Genomic DNA, 14344 nt, shown 5'->3' with positions numbered 1-14344 from the left:
ATTACGTCTGTGTAACCATCATGCTATAAAGGGTTATGAATTTCCTTGAGGTCTGAGAGAAATCAGTTTCTCCTGGGAAAGAGGCTGACACCCTGTGGCCAACAAGCCAAAATGCTTTCACAGAAATTACAGCGCAAACTAGAATGAGTGACACAATCACTTCCCTTTATTGATTAATTCAGTAAGACACAATCATTCTGTGCTTTTCGAAGAATTTATACAGCGTTCATTCCCTCATGCTATCAGCCTTGTTACTTTGCTGCAGAGACAGACAGTGAGAGAACATTATGATTAACAAAGATTTGCATGCATGTATTAAGGTTCTTTAGATAAGATCATATTGTGGCTTTTTCAAAAATGTGACTTATCACCAATTATCTTGCACCAATCAAATACCTTTCTGACGCCCCTGGGTTATTTCATGGATGATCTCTTCGAGCACTGGAGTCACGTGATCCAGCTGTTTTGGTGAAAGACGGACAGAAATCTCCACGGTCTTCTCCTGGGCAGAATATGCACACATAAGTGTTAATGTCTGAAACAGGTCTCGCTTATAAATGAGACACTGAGTCTCAATTGGACTACCCGTATAAATAAAGGTTAAATAAAACGTAAACATAATGCCTTATGTTGAATTAAAAAAGTGTTTTAACTGTGACTGGATTGAAAATATTACACTAGTTGTGAAGGCAATTTGTTTGTCTGTGTGCGCAAGCACTCACAGGATTTCCACCACGTTCTGTCTGAGGAACCTGTTGGACGGTGACTTCTTCAAACTGGCCATCCTCTGATCGAGGCTCCATGTCCTTTCTCCCTTCTCGCTCCTGCAGCACGGACACATGCACGCATAGATGAACAAAATGAGACAAGCTGCTTTTTTTTATTTCTTAAGAAGCTTTGTCTTCTGTCTTTAAGTCACAGTTTAAAATAACCTTTATTCATCTTGTGAAACAAATCGCAGTTCATTTCAATCTAAATTTTGTTTTATATCTTTCCTGAGGGTCAAGAACTACAAAACTGAAAAATTCTAGAAAAGAGTGAAAAATGACAGTCAAAATGCAGTAAAGTGATGCCATAAACTATACATAAGCTCAGTGAGTGAGCAAATTCTCCACTTGGACTGTTTCTCTACCGTGTGAGATTCCACAAGGTGCAATTCTGGATCCATGATTATTTTCCTTTTCCATCCTTCCTTTAGCATGCATCAATCTTTGATTCAATTTTTTTCTGGAATTTGTATCATTTCTATGCTAATGATATTCAGATGTCCACTGTAGCTGACTGTTCATCACAGATTAGTCAGTGGCTTCGGTAATTGCCTTGTTTTAAACTAACAAGACTGAGGCCATGATTATGGCTCTTCTTGAAATACATTCAAGAATCAGTCAAGTGATTGCTTCCTTTCGCTCATCTGCGTAGACCAGTGTTCGTTATCATGGTGTAACATTCGACTCCTCAGACTTTGAGTCACACATAAAATCTATCTCACATTCCTGTTACTTTCACTTAAGGAGCATTTCTAAATCGCAAAGTATGGTCCACACCTTTGAACTAGAGAAAATTGTTCATGCATTTGTGTCACCACACCTAGATTATTGTAACACCTTATTTACCGGGTTAGATAAATCATCGCTTTCACATCTGCAAGCGAATTTGCATTACCCGAATTTTATTCTCTTTATGTTGGCTTCCAGTTGAGTCGAGAATTTGTTTTAAAATTCCCACACTTACATGCAACTTCTTGTTAAACACCCTTCTGCTTGCTGTTTTCACTCACAAGCTCTACCAGTTGGTCCCCATACTAGACTAAAGACTAGGAAGAGACACAGCCTTTCAGCCTGTGGCACTAAAGCTCTTGAAGAGTTTACCACTCCAGCTCTGTTTATCCAACTCTGTGGAGTCCTTTAAAAACAGGTAAAACCTTTTCTGTTTAGTGAGGCCTTTTGTTGACATTCTTTAGTTATTTATGCTTTTATCTATTTTTATTCTGTTTTAATATGCTTCTCCATTGATTTTAATTTTAACTTTTAAATGTTGTTCATCCTTTGTGACTCTTGTCACTAAAAAGCATTACATAAATATGTCTGTGAAGGTTCTCAGTCATCCAGGTCATCGTAGTCAAAGGAGCTTGCAAAGAAAAGCGTCTGGACTTCTTTAAGTTACTTGAAGACGTTTCACCTCTCATCCGAGAAGCTTCTTCAGTTCTAAGGTCAAATGGTGGAGAGTCCCAGATATAAACCTAGTGGGAGTGACCCCCCACAGAGGGATAAAAGGACCCCCTGATGATCCCACACCTTGGCTCAGGCGATTAGAGGATCATCAGGGGGTCCTTTTATCCCTCTGTGGGGGGTCACTCCCACTAGGTTTATATCTGGGACTCTCCACCATTTGACCTTAGAACTGAAGAAGCTTCTCGGATGAGAGGTGAAACGTCTTCAAGTAACTTAAAGAAGTCCAGACGCTTTTCTTTGCAAGCTCATTACATAAATAGACTGTACTTACTGTGTTATTTGCTAGGGAAAAAAACAACAACAAAAACTTAATAGGCCAATTCTTTATTTGCTACATTAAAAAGTCTGTAGGCAATATTCCACAATATTTTCAGTTATTTCACAGAGCCTTTTGGTTTTTCAGGAACAGTAGTAATCAGTTTACCAGTATGTAAAAGGAACTAATCCTAACCTTCAGAAAAGTTTGGGATCATACACCAATAAGCTAAACAGCTGATTCATGACTGAAAATCATGACTGATTTTGTGGTCTGGATTGACCAATTCTTTCAGCTCTAATTTAGCCCTAGCTGTGCACACATGCTGCTTACCTTCATCAGCATCAACTCTTTTGGGCTAAAGAACGTGATGTGTCCCTCCGTCCTCTGAACCAGCAGCGCCATCAGGCACACCAGCACCACACAACCAGCAACTGCTCCACGCATGCTCAATTTTCTCTGTCCCTTAGAAACATACACATTGGTATATACAGAGCAGAAAGTTCACACACAATACAGTCTGAAGGTGGCCAAGGGGCTCTATTTTGCTGTGGTCGACATCTGACATGACATGCAGCACGTAACCAAGAGCGGACAAAGAAACACAAGGAATCTCATGCTTATGTAATACAGAATTTGGGAAATACATTAGAGATAGGGAGGGAGAAGACTGGGGGGGGGGGTAGAACAACAAACTCCTCCAGGAGCAAGATAGATAAGAGATAGATAAGAGGTTGGAGTCATATTTACAACCAGCAAGACAGGTCTGTGCACAAATGTGAGTAGATGAAAACAGAACATCAAAGAGAAAGACAAACGAGAAAGACCTAGAGGCAGAGAGAGACAGGAGCACAAGAAGCCAGGAGTTACTCACGTGCTGTGTCAGCGTTGGTTAGTTGCTTGAGGAAGTGTGCTTTAAAATGAGCAGAGCTCCAGTGGTCTGAGTGTCAGCTTGTCGCTGTCAGCCTTTATATCAAGCCCTCTCCTGATCCCTAAGCTTTTCACTGTCCTCCCTCACATCCGCTCCTCAACAAGCTCCTTCAAGCATAGTCCTGGAAACACAAATATTGCTCAGGAACGGTTGGCTCATTTTTTTTTATTAGGTTAGTATGCTCACCTAATCTTCACTGGTATGTATAAATTATAAGATGAATGTATACTGTGCAGAGTTTTTAAAATATCTAAGTAGTCATTTAATCATTTATTTTTACTCATTTCAGGAAGTAGAATTAACTCATGTATGTATATAACACATCCTACAAAAGACAAACTGCAAACTGAGAAGTAAATCTCAATTTTTATGTGACTTTCGTTTGAGGCACTGAGTTAAATATAGAAACAATTTCGACAGTCTATTCAAAGAAGTCAGTCATATATCCTTGGCTCCAAGTAATTATCTAACACATTCTGACATTTATGACCTGCTACTAATTTGTGTTTGTGCACATACAGAACCACATGCATCTGTGCCTTGGAAACCTCATGACTTATTTCCTGCACGATGGCGAAATGTTACTGCAATTTATTTTTATTTTGTTGTCAGAATACTCAGCAAGAGTGTTTATTACAGGCATTGCTATTGTTCTATGTGGTTTATTACATTTTAAATGCATAGATGAAGCTCTGTATGCCTTCTCTAGCACTTTATATAACACCAGCACTATGACACACACTATGACTCTTACATTTTTCTAACACCTAGAGTATGTATTTTAAAGTAACATTTAGAGATTTAGAGTCTTTGGGATAAATTATGGAAATTGTATAACCTTTATATTATAATACTAGTAAAGAATATGTATAAACAGTTTAAAATAAACCATGCTGTATATTTTCAAATCTACATTTTAAACTTTGGCGTACAGAATCAAAAACCACAGCAAATGTTTCAAGACATCACTCACTGGGTACTGAATTTGGGATTTTCCCTTTAAAGGGGGAAAATCTCACTTCCAATGCCATGTTTTTACTCTTGGACTCTTGATTGATTGATTGATTGATTGATTGATTGATTGATTGATTGATTGATTGATTGATTCCAACCATAACTAATGATTCTCAGCAGAGCTGAGCAGAAGCAGCTTAAGACTCACTCTCCCAGAATTGAGGTGGGGGGGACACTGTGGGGGGACCAGCAAATTCAGGGGGTGCATTGCATTAACTTTTTAGGAATTACAGTCATTGATATCTAAAGTCCCCCATTTTCAAAGGATCAAAGGTAACTGGACAGGTCCCTAACAAGCAATTTTCTGCTCCCTTGTTTCATGACAAATAAAGCAGCTGGAAACATTTGGCGTTAATTCAAGTGCTTTTGACAGTTAATCTCAATGAGAGGTCCAAAGAAATGTTGATGCAACTGAAGGAGTTAAAAAAACATTCACAAAAACACTTGACTTGGTTAGATTTGGTAACCATGTCATTGTAACAAGTCTACGATCAAGAGAGCTGTTCATGGATAAAAATAAGGTGCAAACCACTAGGTACACTCAAGAACAATGCCATTAAACATATAAAGAACCTGCAAAGTTGAGTAAGTGTTGTAAATGTTGACTAATTATACCACAATGACAAGAAGAGAAAAATATGGAGAGAAATACCTAATGATTATTAAAGACGTAATTCTGAAGTGCACAGGGTGGTATTCTGTTCATATTCAGCCAAATACTGCAAAACTGATTAGTCAACACTTCACAGTGCAAATATATAATGACCCAAGGGATAATGCAAAAGCAACTGGTGAGCCATGGCAATGAAATGGGATATTCTTCAATTGCCTATTTATCTGATCCCAACCTAATATAGCATTTTTAAGTAATTAAACACAAATCTGAATCCAGAAAGACCCACACACAAGCAGCAACCAAAGTGGCAAGAGTGCCAGCATAACAGAGCATCTCAAGGAAGAAAAAAGCATTTGGTGATATTTATGGTTTACAGACTTCAGGATAGGATTTTCCTTCAATTAAAAATAAATAAATCTTATTTAAAATGATGCTACTTTGTACAGTTAGTTTTTAACCCGGGGGGACACTGTATAAAAAATTGCTGTAACTCCTAAAAAGCTAATGTAATGCTTTTGTTAAGCGCCTTTAATTAAAACTGAACTGGACTTCAAAATCGCATATTAATTGTAAGATTTGGAATCAATTGTGGTAGTCTGCCGATGTGGTAGTCTGTATTTTTTAAACTACAGTCCCTGGCTATAGATTACGGAAGCGTAGAGCTGCCACCCAGGCACGACCCAGGTACAATATACTATCATGTTTGTACAATATACTTTTCACGTTTGAACAACATAATATCACGTTATTACAATATACATAATTATCACGTTCGTACAATGTATATTGTACAAACAGGAAAAGTATCTTGTTAGAACAATAAACTTTTCACGTTATAACGTACGTGATACACTTGTATTTTTCTTTGGCCTGGGTGGCAGCTCTACGCTTCCGTAGCTCTACGCTTCCGTAATAGATATTTAGAACCTTATATTTTAATATTTTTTTTCTTCAGCATAGGAAATTGGGGAAAGGAAGCAAATTGAAGCTTTCTCGGTCGGGTCTCGCGATGTCAAAGCTGCTACCGCGGGATTTGGGGCGGCGCTGCAGTTTGCTGAAACGCTTGGACGCAGTCTTTTTGCTGAGGTGAAGCAGCATAGCAGACGCGAACTGCGTGCTGCCGCGGAGATTTTCCAATCATGGTAAGCTGAGCGGGGTTGGATATTTTGGCATGACTGCAAATTGTTCATTAAACTATGCACTTTAAGTTTCTTTGCAGTTAGTTGGGTTTTAAGTAGTGATGGGCAGATGAAGCCCCATGAAGCACTGAAGCTTTTCATCCAATTGGTTCACCCCAATGCGAAGCTTCATGAAGCTTCATTTGCTCTAGTAGGACACCTACTGGACGTAAAAATAATAGCTGGCATGAATTTGAAGAGTGTGGCATTTTGCACACAGCCTGTAAATGTCAACAACAAAAGGAGTGTGTAAAACATGTATATTGTAGTGATGGCAGTATACTGTGTATATTTATAGTGGCAGTATGGAAAATGATTATTTGGAAATGCTTGAAATGGAAATGATCATTTACTGTGAGGTGAGGTGTGGTTGGGGTGTGGACAGTAGTTGTGCTTTTGTAACGTTGAGGTATGGACAGCTACACACTGAGGCTTTGAGCCTCAGTCCTGCCTGTTCACATTTTATTCTGTAAAAACTAAATTTTCACTGCTTTTATGGCCTTTTTAGTGGGGAGAACATAGCTGGGATTTAATGATTTAACAAATCTTTTGAATCCTTTGTCCTCCACAATGCTAAATAGCTGTGAGTCCTCAATCACCATGGTAACCAGGTCTTCATCTATTTGAGATTGTTCTCCTGAGGAAAGACAATAAAGACAAAGCACAAATATAAATATCACACACGTAACTTATAACAGTTGTATAATATTGTTATATCATTTAGTAACATTACGGCATGCCATATCATCATGGCATTTGATGGCTCACCTGGTCTTGCTCCACAATCGGTGTTCCCCTTATTCTCATGCAAAGCTCTGTAGTGCCTAAGCATGGATGAGGTGTAGTTGTTATATCCCAGCTCCCTGGCACATAGCAAACACTTCACCTTGTACAAAAGTACAGACAGCTTAACATAAATTGTATTGCACCATCAGTATTATGAAAATACATCTTCTGTAGAAATTTACATACCTTGTTGGGAGGAATAAGATCAAAATGTTCCCACACAGGGGAGGACATCCTCCTCTTCTTAGCTGGCTCCATTCTCTCCTGACTTTCTCTCCTCACTCTCATAAACCTCCAAACTGTCTCCAAACTCTCACTAACCGCAGCTCTCCATCAAACACCCACATTTTGATTGAAGTCTGAGGGGTTTATATCGCTGTCATATCTCGCGGCAAAGTTCGAACCACTTCATGAACCAGTCACGTGGTACAGCCGGGCAGCGAGGCTTCGGACGTCATCATTTTCAGCTCCTCCCATAAATGAAGCAAGCCTCGATACGCGCTTCGCGGAAACGCCCCCTCCATTACTCGACACACGCTCCGAAGCCTCGATACAGAACGTCACATCACTAGTTTTAAGAGTACAAATGTCTAGTTAGATTTAGTTCATTTCTGTCGAGCTAAAGGCCCTCCGACATTTGGGGAGCAGTTCCGCTAGTGCTGACATTAGCTGGAAAAATATCTTACTTTAAAGACTTAAAGTGACTAATGATGTGTCCAGCTGTGTTAGTCGCAGTCGTACCAGAAGCACTGTTATATTGACAGTGCTGTAGCAGGTATTGTACTTTTCTAGGGGCCGTGTTAGCACAAGCTAGCTCTTAGCAAGCACGTTATTCGCGGGCCTAGGTCGACACGTGGGTTCATCGAGACTGCAACGTGGTTACGTGTGAAAGTTACGACAAAGCAATGGTAACTAAACCTGAAGTAGAAAAACACTTTTGAAAAAGCTACTGCACATTTATGCCTAAAATTGCAATCTTAGCTTAGGAATTAGTCGAAAGTGAAGTTAGCTTGTGTCTCGCTGGTCAGCACGTGGGGACTAATAAACACTTGATCTGAACGTAGTTTTAGAAACACCTTCCTGTTTTTGCTGGCTGCAAGTGTTACCTGTTGACATCTGTCGTCTAACTCGATTGTGCACGATCACCTTCCCCAGGTGTTGCTGCACGTGTTGTTCGAGCACGCGGCGGGCTATGCGCTATTCGCTGTCAAAGAAGTGGAGGAGATCGGCATGCTGCTGCCCCAGGTGCGTCCCCTTCCCTAACTCCTGTGTACTATCTGTTTTGTGTGCTCTTTCAGCAGAGCACTGATAATTGTGCTTTTGTGTCAGGTGGAGGCGAGCGTGCTGAGCCTCGGAAAGTTTAATAGCATGGTGAGCTTAGCCGCCTTCTTCCCCTTTAAGTCGGCCCAGGCTGCCCTGGAGAACATGAACGCCATCTCTGAAGGTATGTATGATTATCATTTTTCTCTTTAAAAATCTTGTGTGGAAAAGTTCTCAGCTGTAATGATGTTTTTATAATCTGTCAATCCACTGAGTTATTGTGCTGACAGTTTCATATCAACCCTGAACACCTGAGGAAAGACATGGACAGATTTTGATTTGTTCTTTTATCTGTAATAATTGTTAATGAGACTACTTTAATTATATATCCAATTTGTTCTGAGATGGCAAATTATCGGGCTTTAATATAATAATATCACAATAGTCCATGTTGCAGTTTATAGATGGCTTTCCATCTCAACCACATGTCTACAGATATAACTCTTCCATCCCTTGCAGGTGTAGTTCATGCTGACCTGAAGCTGTTCCTAGAGACCAATCTGCCCCAGTCTGGGAAGAAAAAATCAGTGTTGGGGGTTTCTGATGGCAAGATTGGAGCAGCGTTACAAGAAGAACTTAGCAGTTCAATCCAAACTGGAGGGGTGGTGGCTGAGATCACACGAGGTGAGAATTTTTACCTGAGAGTTATTTCGAAATATGCAAAACGATACTGTTTATAAAATAATGTGGACTGTTGTGATGTGAGCTTGTGATCCTGAAACTCGTGAAGGTTCATACTGAAAATCTGAACAGCCGTTGGACCTGCACTTTTCTGTTGGTGTTCTTCTTAACACTCAGCAAACCTTCTCAATCTGTCCTGTCCCGTCAGGTTTGCGTCTGCACTTCCACTCTCTGGTGAAAGGTCTGACTGCCCTGGCTGCCTCCAAGGCACAGTTGGGTCTTGGCCACAGCTACTCCAGAGCTAAAGTCAAGTTTAATGTCAACAGGGTAGATAACATGATCATCCAGTCCATTGCTCTGTTGGATCAGCTGGACAAAGACATCAACACCTTCTCCATGCGTGTTCGGTAGGAAATTTTCATCACACAGTAAAAGGACTGGTTAACTGGTTTTTGCATAAAATTAAACAGTTTAGGGAACATGTTAAACTTTCATGCTGTTAATCTTTCACTCTTTTTAATGTCAACCTCTAGTTTTGTGGCTTTTCTGTTGACAGATTTGCATCAGGCTTTTTGTAGTTCGGGGTATCGCACATTTTGGGGCGTCCTCCTAATGCTTACCACAGACAGCACACCTCAGAGTGCTGACTGTATAGAAACAGGAGGTACATCAGTTACTCCCAACACTTCTGTTCTGCCAGCTGTTATCTGGTGAGGCAACACTGTTGGGTGGAACATCGTGTATATTTACTAGCTCAGCATCTTGTAGCTGTTTGGGGTGTTGTGGCGCATGCATTCATTTTGGTGTGAAATATCCTGGTGCAAACTGTCAGAGTGCAAGATCATCTAGAACATTTAGGCATCAGTTATTGTCAGTTTTAGCATTCAAGTCTTAAAAGCTCCAGGCTTTTCCTACCGATACAGGACTCTGTGAATAGAATTGGATATCTAAGGAGAAGCTGTAATTTTGAAAGGGATATTTTTCCAGCAGTCTTGAACTTTGTGCCATCTTAATGGGTAGTTCAGCATTTAAATGTTTAGTCCAAAAATCCTGCACTCAAAGTTTTAACACCCTCTTGTTTATCTACAGTGAATGGTATGGCTACCACTTTCCGGAGCTCATCAAAATTGTGTCCGACAACTCGATGTACTGCCGCCTGGCTCAGCTCATTGGAAACAGGAAGGAGTTGTCAGAGGAGAACCTAGAAAGTTTAGAGGAGGTGGTGATGGACAGTGCCAAGGCTCAGGCCATCCTGGATGCATCACGCTCCTCTATGGGTGAGTACACCACACAGAGTATGTGCTGCATAATTTCACAAATACACATCCCGCTTGGGTCAAAGTTAATTTCATCCATATCCAAAGTTAATTTATGCCAGCTTGACTCTGGCTCATCCACATACTCCACATTGTGCCCCTTTTTTGCCCACTCTGGACTACAAGTGTCCTTTGTGTCTAACACAGGGGGGTAGAGTAGTTCTCTCATAAACCTGTAGTGAAGGCATGCATCCTCACTGCGGATCCTGTCGGGAGAAACAATCTCACGTTTCATGCCATGTACTGGTTTAAATGTCACAAATGCAGCACCTGCTAAAAATATAATGCTGATCATCCTCTGGTTGTTTGGTCTTCAGGTATGGATATATCTCCCATTGACCTGATTAACATCGAGAGGTTTTCGAGTCGTGTCGTGTCTCTGGCTGCCTACCGGCTGGAGCTGCAGGAGTATCTGCGGTCTAAGATGAGCCAAGTGGCTCCAAACCTGGCAGCCTTGATTGGAGAAGTGGTGAGTCGAAGTTTTATTTTTAACCCCGACACACGGACCAATGATGTTATACCAAAATCTGTCAATCCACTGAGCCAGTGTGATGAAAAATGTATTCGGTGCTGATGGTCCTCATACTGTGTTGTGCATCCAGTGTCAAAATTGTGATTTATTTTTTTTTGCTTAAGGGGGCCATAACAGATTGTCTTATCTCCAGGTTGGAGCACGTCTGATCTCCCACGCCGGCAGTCTGACCAACCTCGCCAAGTATCCAGCATCCACGGTTCAGATCTTGGGAGCAGAGAAGGCCCTGTTCAGGTACTGGGGCACCCCCTCCCTGCTGGGGAAAAAAGTGGCTGCAGTGATGGCAGGGCTGGGCTGGAGCAGAGCTGGGTGACTGGAGAAGACCCAGTCTCCTCTGGAGTGATCCTGCTCGCCCAAATGCACACCCACAGTCTGAGCACCCACTCACAGCACAGAGGTAGAAATTTGGCTAACAGTACAGAATGTTTGAAGTTACCATCAACAGTGTCTAAAACTAAATTCTAGCGATAGCGTCCACGTAGCTGCAAAGTTAAGTCGTATGAAACGTGTTCTTTTAAGTGCCTTCCAATGTGCATATTTTAATGTTGTCCACAAGAGGGAGCTGTTAAGTTGCTGGCATATTAGTTCTATATGTTAATGTGTGTACTGCCATTTGGATGTGGCTGAACCTCATGTCACTGGTAGTTGTCCTTCCTGATAAACTGCATGTTAAACCTGCGTATTTCAAGTCCGGTTAACTGCTGTGTATAGACTTTGACCAATAGACTGTGAAAAGGTAACATTTCACACCTGCCGTTCATCCTGATTATGAAAGCAGCTGTATTTTCACAGAGCCCTGAAAACGCGTGGAAACACCCCCAAGTACGGCCTCATTTTCCACTCGACTTTCATCGGCCGTGCCGCTGCCAAAAACAAAGGCCGCATCTCCAGATATTTGGCAAACAAGTGCACGATCGCCTCACGTATCGACTGCTTCTCAGGTGAGTGACCCACCACACGCCTGCATCGGCTTACATACATGTGGCATCATTGCAGTGATGCTCATATTTTTCGTCAACAGTATTCAGCCTTAGGGTTGGTGTTGAGAAGCTTTCTCCTGAGCAGAGCCACATGTCTTTTAGGGACGCTGATTAGTCAAGTATAATCCGCTGCTTGTTGATTAAGCTGAAGTTTTCTCGCTCTCTTACAGAGTTGCCCACAAGCGTGTTTGGTGACAAGCTGCGTGAACAGGTAGAAGAGCGGCTGTCTTTCTATGAGACCGGCGATGTACCACGGAAAAATGTGGATGTCATGAAAGAGGCTCTCAAAGAGGTTAGCTTGAGATTTTTATTATTGATTTTTAAATGTCTTGTCAAAGGCCTAACAAATGGAGAATCAAGTTCCTGTAAGACATTTCAAAAGTATCTTTGATTCTTTCAATCTCTGTATGCTGTAAGTGATGAGACATCTTTCCCTGACATCTCAGTGAGGGTAAAAGCTGATTTAATGAGCCTGATGCAGCCCCTGGACCTCTGGGGAAAATCTCATTGTTTTACCCTGATTTAACTGAATTTGTCGTGGGGTTTTTTTTTGTTTTTTTTTTCTCTCTCCCCTCATCTTAGGCTACTGATGTTGCAGCTGAGATCAAACGCAAACTAGAGAAGAAGGAAAAGAAACGTAAGAAGCGTGAAAAGAAGTTACAAGAACTTGGAGAAAATGGAGACGCTAACAGTGACGCAGAGGTAAGTGTTGTTTTTCTGTGGCCTTGGCATGTTATGATTTGAGATGGGACCCAAACATGGTCTCTTCTCAGTGTACGGCATGCCATATAAGAAGACTCCGAACCATTGGCTGGTCCTAATCAATGGGCTTGATCACTGAAGAGAGTCGTACATTAAAGCTGTATCACAGCCATTGGGCTTTCAGGCTTCCAAGCATTGAAAAGAGTGTTTCTGATATTTAAATTTATTTATTTATTTATTGTCTGAAGGTGGAGAATGGAGAAGAGGACAACACTCTTAAGAAGAAGAAAAAGAAGAAACAAGCAGCTGAGGAGATGGAGGCACAGGCAGAGGAGGCCCCCTCTGGAGAAAATGGAGAAGAGACTTCAGCCAAGAAGAAAAAGAAACGAAAAGCAGAGTCGGAGGAAGCTCCAGATGCCGAGGATGGAGCTGAGGAAACTGAGACTCCTGCAAAGAAAAAGAAGCGAAAAACTGATGCTATGGACACACAGCCAGAGGAAACCCCAGAAACACCCGTGACTGAAAAGAAAAAGAAAAAGAAGAAAAAAGATGCTGCAGAGTAAAGAATGGATGTGTGGACAATAAAATTCTTATTTTTGTGTACAGTTTTTGCTTTAATTCAGATAACCCCTACATAAGGGCGTTAACTGTATGTCTAGTATATCAGTAGCTTTGTTGTACTGTCTCTTATTTTTGTATGAATGCAGGTTATTTTGCTAATGAATGCTCATAACTGTGCCTTGGAGTCGGTAGAATTTACCTGCACTTCTGAAAATAAATTGCCTCTCAAGATTTTTTGTTTTTGTTAAAAACATTTTTTGGGGGGGGGTGGGGGAGCAGCATCACTGTTAACAGGTAATATTTCCTGAAAACCATCATTGGGAAGCTTTCCAAAAAAAAGTAGTCATGTACTACTGTAACATACCCTGTCCAGTCGGTTCACCTGGCACACATGACCTTGATTATATAAGTTGGCATTTAAAAGTCACTGTACTGAATGTCCTCATCGGTATGGAGAGGAGGCAGGCACATTTCAATACACCACTGCTCATCGAGGCTAGTCCACATATTTTCGTGTGGACTGTTGACATAACTAAAATAGTCATGCCTGCACAGACTTTCTGAAAGGCTAGTTTTTGGCAATTATGTGCAGAGGCTAACTGAAGCTTAATCATAACTTAATGCAAGAAGAAAATCTGATGTACTCTTGTCTATAGATCTTCAGCATATTAAATTTTTAGGTCTGAAACAACTGCAGTGTGTATTTATACAGGGTGCACTTTTGTAAGCGCAGGTCTGGACAGTGGCAAAACCGTTGTGGACTTTCAAAGTTGCTGAAAGTCAAAACAGAGTGTGGCCACTGTGTTGTAAGATCAGTAATCTATTTAACAAGGAACAAAAATGCTTAGTTTCTGCTGAACTGCTTCAAACGGTGCCGATACCCATACTTCCTGTTAAATGTTAGCCCTGAGCAACATTGTTTGATTACACATCAACAGTCCTTTGTTGTCATACTTTCCAAGTATCAGTCTGAATTCATAACCTCCAAGTGTAGTAAGCAAATACTGATGCCAGATCGATAGAAACTGTTCATTAATTTTAATTTGGACAACAAGGATTAAACCAATGTTAAAATGACATCAAATCCAAGGCCTGGCTGGTCAAGCCAACCAACTAGTAAGAGTCAGGGAATGAGAGACAAATGGAAGGAAACGGGGTAAAAGAAAAGTAGCTATCAACTCAAGTCACCCTCAATATAAGGATTCACAGATGCGGGAGACCAAAGTTACAAAAAAATATTTCTTCTAAAATTAAAAAAAGGCTTTTGCCATGAAAATGATGGATATAATCTATGTACATC

The 14344-nt window shown here is 40.9% G+C and overlaps 2 protein-coding genes and 3 non-coding genes across 5 annotated transcripts; 4 read left to right on the top strand and 1 right to left on the bottom strand.

Moving 5' to 3' along the window:
• Positions 1-251: 251 nt before the first annotated feature.
• On the bottom strand, positions 252-2934 carry mlnl (motilin-like). Its single transcript, XM_085354840.1, has 4 exons — positions 2821-2934; positions 723-824; positions 397-502; positions 252-259 (listed from the first exon to the last, which is right to left on the bottom strand). Exons 1-4 carry the CDS (start codon positions 2932-2934, stop codon positions 252-254), a joined length of 330 nt encoding a protein of 109 aa, XP_085210966.1.
• A 3194-nt stretch (positions 2935-6128) lies between these two features.
• Positions 6129-13269, top strand: nop56 (NOP56 ribonucleoprotein homolog). The gene is made up of 12 exons (XM_085353095.1): positions 6129-6190; positions 8168-8257; positions 8342-8456; positions 8792-8956; positions 9162-9360; positions 10043-10230; positions 10587-10738; positions 10935-11035; positions 11594-11742; positions 11952-12073; positions 12364-12483; positions 12732-13269. The coding sequence occupies exons 1-12, from the start codon at positions 6188-6190 to the stop codon at positions 13044-13046; spliced, it is 1719 nt and encodes a 572-aa protein (XP_085209221.1). The 5' UTR covers positions 6129-6187; the 3' UTR covers positions 13047-13269.
• On the top strand, positions 9557-9692 carry LOC146631789 (small nucleolar RNA SNORA51). The gene has a single exon (XR_014906230.1). It is a non-coding gene; the product is annotated as a small nucleolar RNA SNORA51 (small nucleolar RNA).
• Positions 10375-10493, top strand: LOC146631788 (small nucleolar RNA SNORA26). The gene has a single exon (XR_014906231.1). It is a non-coding gene; the product is annotated as a small nucleolar RNA SNORA26 (small nucleolar RNA).
• Positions 12193-12260, top strand: LOC146631787 (small nucleolar RNA SNORD57). The gene has a single exon (XR_014906227.1). It is a non-coding gene; the product is annotated as a small nucleolar RNA SNORD57 (small nucleolar RNA).
• Positions 13270-14344: the final 1075 nt, after the last annotated feature.

The sequence above is a fragment of the Diplotaxodon limnothrissa genome, linkage group LG5 (assembly GCF_057381915.1).
Source record: "Diplotaxodon limnothrissa isolate DT_005_m linkage group LG5, D_limnothrissa_male_GT1.1, whole genome shotgun sequence".
Classification (NCBI taxonomy): domain Eukaryota; kingdom Metazoa; phylum Chordata; class Actinopteri; order Cichliformes; family Cichlidae; genus Diplotaxodon; species Diplotaxodon limnothrissa.
This window is presented reverse-complemented; position numbering and strand designations above follow the sequence as displayed.